This window comes from Rutidosis leptorrhynchoides, chromosome 3 (genome assembly GCF_046630445.1).
Source record: "Rutidosis leptorrhynchoides isolate AG116_Rl617_1_P2 chromosome 3, CSIRO_AGI_Rlap_v1, whole genome shotgun sequence".
Taxonomy (NCBI): Eukaryota; Viridiplantae; Streptophyta; class Magnoliopsida; order Asterales; family Asteraceae; genus Rutidosis; species Rutidosis leptorrhynchoides.
In genome coordinates, this window is record NC_092335.1 from 375,235,718 (window position 1) to 375,250,453 (window position 14,736).

The window sequence follows — 14,736 nt, forward strand, 5'->3', positions numbered from 1 at the left end:
GTGCCTTGACTGTATGACCCAAACCTATTGCATGTTCTTGTTTGATTGTTGCCCTGGGATTAAGTCATATCAAACGTTTAGGTATCTATTAGGTTTCTATCAGCTTTACTTTCAGTATATCAACTGTAATGCTGTATAATGCTTAGACTGGTATGATTTCAATAGTATGATGAAATGGTTGTTAGTTTTCATTAAGGTTTTGTCAACTTAACCTAACGGACTCCTTCCGTTTGTGATCAGTGTTCAATCAACACGGCACGTTGTTATTCAGTTATCCAAACTGATAACGAGGGTTGAATTAGAACTCAACTCACTAACTGAGGATAACCTCTGAGGTATAGTTACCTTTCAATTATACAACCACGTGACATACTTTTCACTACTCAAAGAGATCTCCGAGAGTCTAGAGATAAGTAGGTTTGTGTAATTGGCTCATCCAACCAGATCTACACTATTCTAATCATAGCTTTAACATAAACATAATTACTTTTCCCTAGCCCAAACTGATATCTTGGTCATCATTTCCCTGATCTGCATACTCCGAATATCCTTTCACTTCCTTTACTTTTTCGCAATTAGGATTATTAGCTTAAAACCAACTACTATCCTTTATCTAGGTAATTTAATCCAAAGACAATTATCCATTTGATCTTCAATTCGTTAAACCATTCAAAAGTACGACCCTAGGTTAACTTACACCTTCTACCTTAGAAAGTTAAAAGTAAATTTAGGCCCCGCAAAATATAAATAATAAACCACTGTTCTCTCTCTTGACTAGATGATTCTGACGCCTTGTGGCCTAACGACACCGTATAAATAAAACCGTCCTTTTCGGTCATATCAAGAACTTTCAGCATCGGCAGAGATAATAAAGTTCATGAATAGGTAGATCTAAGAGACCTAAGATTGTTTGGTTTCACCGAGTAGATGGAAATGCTTCAGTATTTCATTGGCAAAGGAGAAAGTCAGCTTAGGGACATGTTGATTCCTGAATTGCAAGATTTATTCATGAAAGCTGCCAAGTATGCCAATGCACTAGCAGTGGATGTGAAAGTTGAACTGTGCAAGAAGAAGAAGAAATCTGTTGGTGTTCCATTCAGACGAGATCCCATTATTCTACCTTATCATATTGAACCATTTAAACTTGAAGACCTGCCTGAAATATTCCCTGAAGCCTGGAGAGTTAAGCAGGAGGAGCTATCTGAAGAAGAAAGGGAAAAACAAAAAGATAAAGATAGCTAGCATGCTACTTCATTAGATGATCTTTCGTTTTATTTCATTTTCATTGTACTGAACTGTATTTATTATATGATGAATGTGAAATGAGTTATTCTTCAGAATCATATTAATTTATAAGATATAGATAACTCAGCAAAAGATCCCAAAAATAAACCTCAAAAGGGACAATTTCACTGCTAATTTTTTAAAGTCCTTTAGTGGTGAGCCTTAGTGTTTTCGTTATGAGTCATAGTTTTTGTCATCATCAAATATTTTTTGTCATCATCAAATATGAGGAGATTGTTGAGTCCCCAAAATGTTTAAGGATTTAATAATGACAAAACAACATTATATATACTAATTATTATGTGCGACAAGCATATGTTTATTTATGTATAGACAACATTTTTTGCTGTGTCAAGTGTCTCAGTATGCTGCCTGGTCTATCAGCACAAGATGTGTGCTCGGCTAGTATAGAAGATCAAGTGTACCATTGAAGAACCAGCATAGCTGGTAGCAACATACAACACTTAGACAATTATGCTCCATTACAAGCATAATAGTTTTCTGTGTGCTCTACATCAATTGTACTATTTCACAGAAGTCAAAGACAAAGTTGAACAGAAAAAGACACACGTAGGCGGCTGACAAATGACCTTACAAGACAACATAGGAATGCAGAAGTTTAACGCATGTGCAGACATGAGTTATTACTTTGTCAACGCCTAGGAAACTCAACATTCTATTTGTTTATTCAAATAGTATTCCAAACCAATTTGGGGTGTTCCTACAAATAGTCATAAGATGAAAGAAAGAGAGCACGCTCTCTGATGATGTTGTTGACACAAGTACATACATCCTATGTACCACTAGATAATAGATCTATTACATTGTTAATAGGACTCCTATAAATAGAAATCTCCACTATTGTAATATTTAGTGGTGTGGGTTTAATTAAATAGAGTCCAAACTTTGTAAAAGCTTAAGATATCCTCTCTAGATATTTTAGGTGTAATCATTATCAACCAACTATTTATTCCGCCTTTGAATAGTTGTGATTTTTTGAGATTTATATCAATAAAAGAATAAGTTAAAAATTACCCATGACTCTTATTTAATTACTTTTTTAAATATACTTAACTGTTACAATATCTGTTTAAACTAAAAAGAATTGCATTCACCCCCATCTACAATACTCTTGTTGTTATTTCGGGACGAACAAGATTCAAGTCTAGGAACCCTAGTCAAATTTCCTATTTTGTTCTAAGTCTGTAAAAGCTTATGTAAACCAGAGGAAGATGCCCCGACTAAAGCTGATTGGGTTTCTGAAAAATCAATAGTTTCTGACATTATATCCGTGAGGTTGTAATACACGATTGCAATAAATTTACACGGATGCAGTATACGGTTGCAAGGTTACATGGATGTAGGTTACGGTTTCTAAATAACACGGATGTAGTGATGAAGCCGTACAGTTATATGTATCCGGGTATTGTATCCGTACGGTTACAGGGTGTAACCGTACGGCTGTGTTCTTGACGAATTCTGGACAGGAACTGCATCATACTAGGGTTTAGGGTTGGGATCGATCTAGCACCTCAACTTTGATTAAAAAACTTAATGTTACACGTTGAAACCACTGATTTTCACTTGTCTAACACACTGGATTAACACAACAAACCTTTTAACGTGACAAAATTTCGATGTTGATTTCTTTCAAAGTCACCAAAACCCAAAAACTAAAATTCGATTTTGACACACAAAACGATCGATTAATGATACCAAAAGCTCGGATATCACTTGTAGGAACGATTAAACAATATTAATCGACCAATTCAACAATACGAGTGCGGAATAACTCTATATTGGATTTTATATCAAAAACGACTTAAAAACTTGTGATCTAATTAAACAAATCGACTATGCGATGTAATAGATCAACTAAACTGAGTGCTAGACCTGCAAAGAAACAGAAACACGGCAAGGTTTGTGTTAAGGTTTGTAACCTTAACAATGAACCCGAAATCAACATTAAATAGGATATGCACGTGTAACCGTGCGGTTGCAGATTGCAACCGTGCGGTTGCACTTAATCCGTACGGATGCATTATGCATCCGTGCGGTTACACAGACAGTAAGTAATTCAACAATAAATGCATACAAATGATTGTAAACTTAATATAAAACGCAATAAACTAACAACCAAATGTCCAAGTACTTACAATGTCCATAGAATTCACGAATACACAATAATGAACTAGAGACTTACGTTATGCACTAACATACTCCATCCGTTTCAATTTTATAGTCCACAGACCAAAAACACAAAGTTTAAGAAACAGTGACTGTCACATATATTTTTTTTTTGTCTACTTTTCAGTTGCTTTTTATCTAAAATTTCGTCTTACATAAATAAAGTAAAAAGTAAATGTATAACATAATTTTAATCCGTTATTCTTATTTATTTATAAAAATGGATTATTAATTTGAACGATCCAATAAGAAAAGATGGACTATTGATGATATGGAAGGATGGAGTCTTCGAAAAAATTGTATTTGTAAACTACGAGATCACCCCTCTCAATCTAGGACGACGAGGGATCATAATGTTCGTGTGAACATGTTTTATCTTTCTGTAATTCCGTGCCGGGACAGCAGCAAAGCCACCTTTTTATTCAATGATTATGTTGTATTCTTTCTTCAACATTTGTTTACTTAGTCTTCAAGTTATAATGTTGCCTCGACATATACGAGGAATTATAAAACCCGGATGTGTCCAGCTGTCCTTGGCTTTTAACATTTAATATCTATTGCCGTCTCCTGTACTCTCCTGCACTCATTTTTCAGTATCTTTAAATCTTCAAATATACAACAAAATTCAGCCTTTGTGAAAAAAAAAGAAAAAGAAAATAAAAAATGTAATGCTACTAGTTAAGAGTTGAATAAAGGAACAAAAGGAATCAAACACGAGTTCACATGGATATTGTTTGTTTACTAAACTTGGAAAGACATGTTTGCCCCTTATCGCATTCTATATAGTGTTTCTTTCTAATGGCTTTTCATCTGTAACAACCACATATGGAGCCTTTTGCTTTTATGCTAAAACATGTTTCTTTCCTATTCTTTCTAATTTTACTATCAAATCAACCTCTAAATGCCACCGGTAGCAATTACCCATGCTATTTTCCAGCTATATTCAACTTTGGTGACTCAAACTCTGATACTGGTGGCATCGCGGCGGCATTTGGCCAGACTCCCCCGCCTAACGGGGAGACATATTTTCATCGTCCTGTTGGTAGATACTCCGATGGCCGTCTTGTCATCGACTTTATAGGTATGCAAATCTCAACCATCCAAATATGATTATTGAAACTTTTTGAATCCAAACTAATAATGTATGTTTAATTAAGCCTTTAACTAAAAAGGTCACGGGTTTAATTTTTTTTTTTTTTTTTTTTTTTTTTGAAAGGCAATGTTAGTGGTTAGCTCACGAAGTTAATTCACGAAAATCCCCCCCCGAGACTCGAACCCTGGTCTCCTCGAACACCATGTTAACATGGTGACCAATGAGGCAAAGCCCCATTGGCAGGTCACGGGTTTAATATATCCTAGTAAAGTGAAAATGTCGTGTACCTAGCAAACATGTGATCTTAAGGTTGGTCCCAACCATCAGACACACAATAGACTGTCACATCAGCTTCACGACATTATTTCCTAACAGAACACAATCACTTCCGACCATCACATGAACCCATTATGTTAATTAACTCTAATTTATACGGAGTATCTTTTAGAGCAGTATGTACAAATATATATAAGAAGACCTTTGTGCTGAAATTCGCTCTTGAAACTACGAAACTCATGGCAAGAAATTAGGGCGGAGTGAGGGCGCCCTTGGCATTGGTACCACGATCTTAGAGCGTTTATATCTTTTAAGTTGGTGTCTTTTCTTCATCAGATATGTTTTCGGTCTATTCAGTTTATTCAATTCGATTTTTAATTCATATGTTAAGGATTTATTATCTTAATTGTGGAATTCGGTTGAACAAAATTCTAAAAAATATAATTGAAATATTTGTAAATTGAGCTTAAACCGAACCCGACTGGAAGCCAAATTCAAATTTGGTTCGGTTTTTTCTTCAGTTTTTATTCGATTCAATTTTTCTAATCCGAATCAGTACGTTTTCAGATTAAATGGTTTATAACCAACACCACTAGTATAATTCTTCAACTAAGATGAAAAGCTTACAATAAAACTAGGGGTATGAAAACCCCGGAGTATTATTACGTGAGTTTAGTCCTATAATTCATCCTACTGTTTAAGTATTTTAATTATCTTATTAAAGAAGCTTAAACTAAATTTTGGTATCTACTTGACACTACTTTTTTGCAGCACATCATTTGGGCGTACAATTCCTTAGTGCATTCCTAGATGCTTTGGGTTCAAACTTCACCCAAGGAGCCAACTTCGCCACAGCTGGTTCAACCATTAGACCTCAAAATACAACTCGGCATCAAAGCGGTTTGAGCCCCATTTCCTTAAATGTTCAGTCATATCAGTTCAACGATTTTTATGTTAGGACTCAAGTTATTCGCAAAGGTAACATCCCATCCCATCCAATCCATATATAAATCTTTACGTCATTTGTATGATATAATCATCTAACCATTGTCTAAAACAGAGAATAAGGTCTTTAAGGAATTACTTCCAACACCAGAAGCATTTTCACGCGGTTTATACACGTTTGATATCGGACAGAACGATTTGACGGGTGGTTTGTTCTTAAACTTGTCAATCGATCAAGTCAAAGCATCTGTTCCTGATATCTTAGGCCAATTAAAAACCTTCATTAAGGTGTGTATGGATTACCCCATCCAATACGTATATCTTATGTCATACAATATACAACTTGAACAGGAAAAACATTATCTGTTTATCCGTTTACTCGTTTACTTCATACAACAATACTAATTAACCTTTTAGTAATTTACATTTCGTTTAAAATACTATTAGTTTCTTATTTGGTTTTTACCTCGTAGGATGTTCACGAACGAGGAGGAAGATCGTTTTGGATACACAACACTGGTCCAATCGGATGTTTACCGTATGTATTGGAACGTTTGCCAACCAAGCGCCAACACTTGGACAAGAGCGGATGTGCTATTCCATTCAATGAACTAGCCAAATTCTTTAACCGAAAATTAAAAGATCTCGTGGACCAACTACACGAAGAACTTCCTGAAGCCGCGATCACGTATGTGGATATCTATAAAGCAAGATATTCACTCATTAGTCAAGCCAACAAGCACGGTAAGTCTACACTGTTGTATATAACCCTCAAAATGTTCTATTTCATCCTTTAATTAAGAAAAATAAAATTAAAATCATCATTCATAATTAAACAAAAATTGTTCAAAATACACCTTTTTTTAAGGCTCCAAATAAAATACACTTTTTAAAAAAAATTATCTTTTTACACCATTCAGTTGACGGAATTTCTGTCTACCACCTTTATCTGTAGTCTACTACCATTTTTACAAAGTAGTAGACAGTAACAAAAAGGTAGTAGACAGTGAGAACAAAGCAGTAGACAACCAATTATAAGGTAGCTGACCGTCTACTGCCTTGTTGTTATTGTCTACTACCGTGTTGTAGGTGTCGACACCAATAATACATATCAGTAGACACCTACAACAAGGTAGTAGACAGTAACAACAAGGCAGTAGACGGTCAGCTACCTTGTAATTGGCTGTCTACTGCTTTGTTCTCACTATCTACTACCTTGTTGTTACTGTCTACTACTTTGTAAAAATGGTAGTAGACGACAGATAAAGGTGGTAGACAGAAATCCCGTCTACCGAATGGTGTAAAAAGACAATTTTTTTTAAAAAGTGTATTTTGTTTGAAGCCTTAAAAAAAAAAAAAAGTGTATTTTCATCAATTTCCCTATTATTTATGTACATTTTTACCCAACCTGATACCATATTGTAAAGTTTATTTTTGATTTGATTTGTCTGGGTACATGCATAAAATATAATGGGTACAAATGTGGGCTTGGCCCGATATATGACATGAATATATTATACATATGGGCCTAAACTTTAATCCAGTTATCTAGAATGTACACACCAATTTAGAGATTATCACTTTTTTACCCATCTTTTTAAAACTTTTTCGCGTTAGAGCTCAAAAAAAAAATTGATAATTTGCCTTCGCAAGGAGCAAGGTGCCTTGCGCCTGGACCATGGAATAGGTCAAAACGAGTTTGCTCGTGCTCCCCGCTGAAAACAAGGTGAAGCAAGGACGCACGGTGCCTCTTGCAACAAGGAGCAAGGCGGCCCATACGCAAGGCGCAAGGCACCTTGCTCCTTGCGAGGGCAAATTGTCAAGTTTTTTTTTTTTTTTTGGGTTCTGACGCAATAAGGTTAAAAAAATTGGGTAAAAAAGTGATACTCCCACCAATTTTTTGTGCCTAAATATCACTTCACTTTAAGTAACACTTGTACACTTGTTGAAAATACAGGATTTAAGCATCCTCTAAGAGCTTGTTGCGGCTATGGTGGAAAGTATAACTATGATATACATGCTTTTTGTGGATCATATGTACAAGATAACGGAAAAGAGATCTTCGTCGGATCGTGTCCCGATCCATGTCATATGATCATTTGGGATGGGATACATTACACGGAAGCAGCGAACAAATGGGTTTTTGATCATATTGTAAATGGGTCGTTATCTAACCCACCGGTTCCATTAAGTATGGCTTGTTATAGTAAATGAGAGCAAACAGTTGTATCATCTATGTACTAATGTGCACGATTCTTTATTTTTTTCTTTGGTAAATTAATTATTTTCACCGTTCTAAATCTATTTTCTCCAGAAAAAAAAAAAAAATAGATAGTTTGAAAAAACGACTATCACATGTACTTTTTAGTTGATTTTTTAGACTTAACTCTTACGTTTTACCTATATTTTTGTCTTACATGTATAAAGTAGGGGCACAAAAGAACTTTATTTACATTATTTTTTTTCATTTATGAAAATGAAAAAAAAAATTGAGACATTAAAAATTAATAATAATTGACAATAAATTTGAGACGGAAGAAGTATTTTATTTTAAACACCAAAGAGCATACACTCGGCGGGATATACCCAACCTAGATAAAAAACAAAAAACAAACTATTGAATACAACACCGCCTTTAGGCTAAAAACACGTAATAACCAACTACTTTCTCCTCAACTGCACATTCCTTACTTCTGCTTTTGGACACTGAAATGGACTTGGTGAAGGTTTTCACAGTGTCTATTTCAGTGTTCATAATTATATTTTAATTTTTTTAAATTAATTTCTAATATTTTTTATTATTAATTTTTGTTTTTATTTTAATCAACTTCATTAAATAAAATACATAACTAAAATTTCATAAAGTAAAATAAAATTACATTTACTCATTAAATAAACTAAATTACTTATCAATAAAAACGTACTTTTAATTTTGGATAGACCACACATGCTTAATCAAATCGGTTTGTAACCCTTCGTGTACTTCTCTATCTCGTAGCTCCCTTGCTCTTTGATTACGAGTGTTACACCTTTCGATCCAAGTACATTGCATATTTTGAATCGGTTCATAAACTCAATCATTCAGTAATGTAGTAACCATCGCCTTCAATAATCATATTGTGTATTATTATGCACGTATACATAAGACTTTTCATGTTATTAACCTCGCAAGCCTTTGCCGGTTGTTGTAGAACATGTCAACGCCCCTGTAGAATCCCAAAAGTTCCTTCAACATCTTTCATCTTTGCGAGCCGCAACATGTTTATTTAAAAAGTAAGCACACTTGTCATCAACGAAACTTGAAAATGTCTTGACAAATGATGCCCATGTTGGATAAATACTGTACGCTAAATAGTAGCCTCTTTTGTACTCCACACCGATTACATGATAAGGGATGTCCAGCATGTCTTCAACAAACATTGAGTTGAACAAAGGACTAGTATATAAGACATTTAAGTCGTTGGTTGAACCCGCCAGGCCAAAAAAAGCATCCCAAATCTAATTATTATACGAGGCAACGGCTTCAAGCATGATAGTTGGGTGACTGTGATCACCTTGGATATCTTGGCCTCTCCAAGCAACTGGATATATTGCCCACGCCCAGTGCATACAATCTATGCTACCCATCATTCTCGGAAAACCATGATTCGCTTCATGAGCCGCGTACAATCGTTCAATGTCATGCCTCGTTGGCTCTCTTAGGTAGTCATTTGCATATAAAACAATGATTCATTCTGTAAGGTTGAGCATAGACTCCTGGGTAACACATTCGGACATTTGCAAATACTCATCGAACGCATCCAGTGTATTACCGTATGCTAGCTGACGTCGTGTGGCATTAATTTTCAAATGCGTAATAATACTCCATTTGCCACATGAATCTTTCCTCATCTGAAACCATCTAAAATATGGTGGTAATGGATTTGAGAAGTAACTTAGTATATCATCCATAATTCTTAGAAAAACATGTCGCCTCATCTGGAACCGTCGTTTGAAATTTTCATCCGTAATTTTTAACCTCGACAAAATAATAGTCCATTAAACGATCATGTGTACCATAATTATCACGACGTATGTAACGGTGAGAATTTGCACCATCATCGCTTGAAGAATTAAGCTCAAACGCCTAGATTTTCCACCGTCGGTACCCCGACAGTGTAATACCGACGGTGTGCCGGTGTCGAACGACGCTCGATCCCAGCGTCGATTTACATTGGACGATGACAAATCGATCTACATACCGAGTGCTCTTATACTAAATGAGAGCAAACAGTTGTATGTACTAATGTGCATGATTCTATTTATTTGGTAAAATTAATTATTGCCTTCGTCCTAAATCTATTTTCTCTAGACAAAAAATACATAGTTCTAAAAAAAGAGACTGTCACATATACTTCATATTTCATCAATGATGAAAGAGCCTATAAAACTCACCGATACAAAAATAAACCAACGATACTCTCCCTAACAACAAAGAAAGACAAAAGGCAAAAACAAACCTAAACAAACAAGAACGAACACCAACTTAACTAATAACACAAAAAAGCAACAACTAAACAAACGAGCTACACGAATTTAACGACCTTCAGGCTTAACCACTACATGAAAAAGTAGAACGAGCGACGACCCTTTTTTTTGCGGCGACGAACCTCGTCGCAAAAAAATCACTAAACGACAAAATATTTCCTTTACTTGTGTAACACCCTAGTTATGGGCCTAGATGAAATGGGTGTATTGTGTTATTTTATTATAATAATTTAAATATGATATTTAAATTATTTGTAATTTATATGATTTAATTAAGGAGTGAAATAATAAATTATGTGTTGATAATTTATTATGTGAACTTGTGAATGTGCTCGTGACGATGGTCACAGAAAATATTTGTTTGTGTGATTTGGACCTTGTTAGGACTGCTTAACGAGGTACGTTGTGTATTAGATAACGGATAAAACACCTCTATATTTAATTGAGGAGGCTACCCTCCTATTAAGTAATCCGTATGTATCTATTATATTCATGTCTATATTCTATTTCACTTGTAAAACCCAAGTTAACTACCGACACAAACACTTTTACTACCAAATATTTAACCTTTGATCTTAAAATTAATTAAAGCTTTTTGGATGGGAATTGTTTTCGTGATCCAGACAGGAAAACCAAGGTATATAGAGTACTTTTTCAATTAGATTTAATCTTGTTATTTGAGTGAGCTCCGTGACTTTTATGAAACTTGATTAACTACTTGAATCTTGATATTTAGATTCAAAAACTAGATTGATATTTTATAATTGATTTGTTGGATTAACAGTAAACAAGAAAGTGGATATACATACGGCTAGATTCTTGTGTAATTAAATGGGGTTTTATTAGTTTTGATAATTATAGGGTTGTGATCAAATCTTGTGGTTTGATGTGTTTATGCTTAAACTGAATTTGGTTATAGTTCGTATATATTATATACATGATTCGGGTATACTTGATTTGTGTTAAATTTGTATAAATGTTGATTTAAGTTTTAGAGTTCATGTTTGCTTAAATTGGGGATTTTGGTACCTTGATCCTAAATCTTGTGTATAAGTATTAGATCTTAGTGATTTTAGGTAAGGAATACGTGTATATATGTTTGGTGTGTTTCCTTATGCTTTGATTTGGACCAAGAACCTTGAAATCGAGCTTTTGGGCATAAAATCACCAAATCAGCAAAGCTGATGGTGATACAGTGCTGCTCGAAAAGTTGTGCCCAAGAAACAGTGCTCGAAAACCCTAGTGCTCGAAAAGTTTATACAGCTCGAGAACCTGCTGCTCGAAAACAGTGTATTGCTCGAAAACATTATACTGCTCGAGAATTATGTGGTGCTCGAAAACCCTGTATGTTATGAATGTTTTCTATTGAATGTAAAAAAATGTGTTACCACACTTAGATCTAATACTAACTTGAGATAATTATAATAATTCTCAGGTGATAAACGGAAAGGTGAAGGCTCAGTGATATAAGATAACTGAGTACTTGTGCTTCCAGGTGAGTGGGACTATCCTTTCGGATATTGTTATATAGTGCTAAGATAGTGTAGTGTCTTGTGCTATGATTAGTGATATGCTCCCAGTGACCAGTGAGATGTATGATTAGATTGTGCCTTTAATCAGTGACCCGTGACTGTGATATTATGTGATTATGTGTATACTCAGTGATCTCGTCGGGGTGTTGTGTGCGACGGAAGAGGTCAACCATTCCTAGCGGGGTGTATTGTACGATAGGAATTGGGTTGGGTTCTTGTGTTATTGATGTGGTGGTATAGTGTGAATGACGAGTGCGTCACGTCTGGAAGACTATACCAGTGTTTCAGTATTGAGGACTATCGGTAAACTCTAGCCCGATCAGCTAGTAGTTAATGGCCCGGCCAGGCCGTCGGTCCTCTTGTGATCATTTCTGTGCTAGTGACCTAGTAGCCTGTGACTTGTGACCTTAAACTGTGCTTAGAGCTTATAGTGATATCCTATTTGATATTTCCATTCACTTAGCGGTACGCTAATTCCCCCACAGTGTCCTTTCCCTGCAGGTGACGTACAACATATTTTGGGATGGGTGTGGCAAGGATTGAAGTGATGTTTGACACACTTGATAACTCTGATGTTTCGCATAAACTGTTTTATATTATAGTCTGTAATTAAGTAACACCTGTGTTTTGTATAATTATATATAATGTGCATTCAATATATATGTGATGAGTTTTATAAAGCCTTTCGTTGTGTATAAAAAAAAATCTAGGGTGTTAAAACTTGGTATCAGAGCGTAGGTTTGGCAGCATGTACACGTGAGTATCATGTTCCCAAACCCTGAGTTATGTCAAACATACAAGTGGGGGAAAGGGATAAGTGAATTTAGGTGTTATCTGATTAGATAATTATGGTTCGTGATAAGTACTAACGGATTATCTACTAAGCTTTTGTGTGAGATGTTGTGATAAGACAGGTATGACGATCGATCAAATCCTGCGGATGCCCAATTGACCCTCAGCATTGTCAGAGCTCTATTGGATGATTTCAGAATTGAGTGTGACCAGTCAAGAATATATGAGATGGAGTGGCGACAACTGGAATAAATTTTGATGACGATGGCTTCAGTGATGAGATACTAGTGTTGCAGTTGGGTCAGGGGTACGGGTGAGATAGATGTCTTGATAGATAAGAAGATGTCTTCTTATTTAAAAAAGTACGCCCTTGTTACATTTGTGTAATTATTAGTGTACCATTTAATTGTGAACAAATGCCTATCTATATTTGTTATATATTGTGCTTGACTAAGACCAGTTGTGATGTGATTGCTTCTTCCGAATTATGTAGAAGTAGCCAGTGGTTTGACGGCTTCAGTTACAACAACTGTGTCTGAAGCTACTAGTGACATTATTGGGATTTATTCCCTTTGATTGCTTGTCATACTTTATGTGATTGCCATGTTCTGTGAAACTGGCCAAACTTGATGCGTTAGATATGCTTGCCATGATTAGTGAGATTTATTGGTTTTGTACTGCATATGATACTGCATGTTTGTTATGCTCAACTGAATATAGTGATATGCATAGTCTGATAAGAATGTGTTAGGACTATGTGAAGTGAATGTCATGTTTCCTATGGCTTGTCAGATATGATGCATGTGACATGATTTGCCATGCTCTTTGTGATTTATTTGTCATCTAAATTGCATGTGACTTGTCTCTTGTATTTGAGTTGGTACAGTAATATGCATGAGCCTATACGACTACGTAGGGCTTGTATAAAAATATATTTCGTTTTCTTGATTGACGGAACAACTGTAGTGGCCCGTAGGGATTAGGGTTGGATACTAGTCCACATGTGTATGATGATGGACTTGAACCCCATGTTCTGTTAATATATTATATGTGATTTGCATGTGAGTATATCAGGACTGAACTTTCAAGTGTGATAATTGCCCTACTAATTTTGATATGCTCGACTGGACTAGTGGTGTAAGATTTGTAGTGGTACTTTAAGGAATTATTTTCTTTTCTGGACCCTCGTGACTTTTGTGGTGACCAATAGAAATGAATTGGTAGTAGTGCTCCCTGTGTTGTCTTTAAAAGATAGGGAAACCTTTGACCTGAGTAGTGATTGATACCGGGTATACGTTATTACTTGAAGATAGAGTCTAGTTAGTGTTTGGAATTGTGTTTAGTGTGTCATTAAGATAGAATGATATGACTTAATAATTCCTATGCTTGGATGACCATGTGACATCTTCACTTGAATGTTGTAACCTTTGGGAATTTGACTGTTAATGCCTGGACTGGTATTAAATTGCAAAAGGTGTGATCAGTAAATTGAATTTAGACTACTGTGATAGGTTGTGAGTGATGACTAGAAAAAACTTAGTTAGATAACCATGTGCAAGGAATTCATGATGGTTGATAGCATGTGATTAATGAGACTAATTGATAAGTGATAAAATAAATTTTCCTATTACCGTTGCTTTAACAGGAAATTGTGTGCCATGACAAAATGTGAACCATATAAGATTTTCCTTATTAAGTAACTCAGAATAAGGGTATGATTTAGGAAAATATACTCGCGTCTGGCCAACGAAAGTATATTGTGGTAAATCATACAATAATTATGGGAAACTGAAGGAAATTTAGATGACTTGAATCATACTTGGAACATGAACTGATAGACAGATAATGAAATAATTGAGAATGAAATGACTAGCCTGGACAATTTTGGTGAATTAAAGACGTGTTTTATGGACGTAAGCACAGAATTTAGTGAAATAAATGGAATTCAGTTGCATTTGCTTGGAAATTTGAGGGAATTTAACTGTGTGAAGAGTTAAATCTGATAACAAATACGTGAAATTGATGGTACGAAGTGACATCGTGACAAGATTTTGGACCTTGACTGATGGATTGACTGAGGAAATTGTGGACACTAGTGGT

At 35.3% G+C, this 14,736-nt stretch overlaps 1 protein-coding gene across 1 annotated transcript; it reads left to right on the plus strand.

Annotated features, from left to right (window-relative positions):
- The first annotated feature begins 4,287 nt into the window (after positions 1 to 4,287).
- On the plus strand, positions 4,288 to 8,043 carry LOC139897641 (GDSL esterase/lipase At3g26430-like). Its single transcript, XM_071880337.1, has 5 exons — positions 4,288 to 4,552; positions 5,612 to 5,818; positions 5,901 to 6,073; positions 6,259 to 6,529; positions 7,743 to 8,043. Exons 1-5 carry the CDS (start codon positions 4,297 to 4,299, stop codon positions 7,997 to 7,999), a joined length of 1,164 nt encoding a protein of 387 aa, XP_071736438.1. The 5' UTR covers positions 4,288 to 4,296; the 3' UTR covers positions 8,000 to 8,043.
- Positions 8,044 to 14,736: the final 6,693 nt, after the last annotated feature.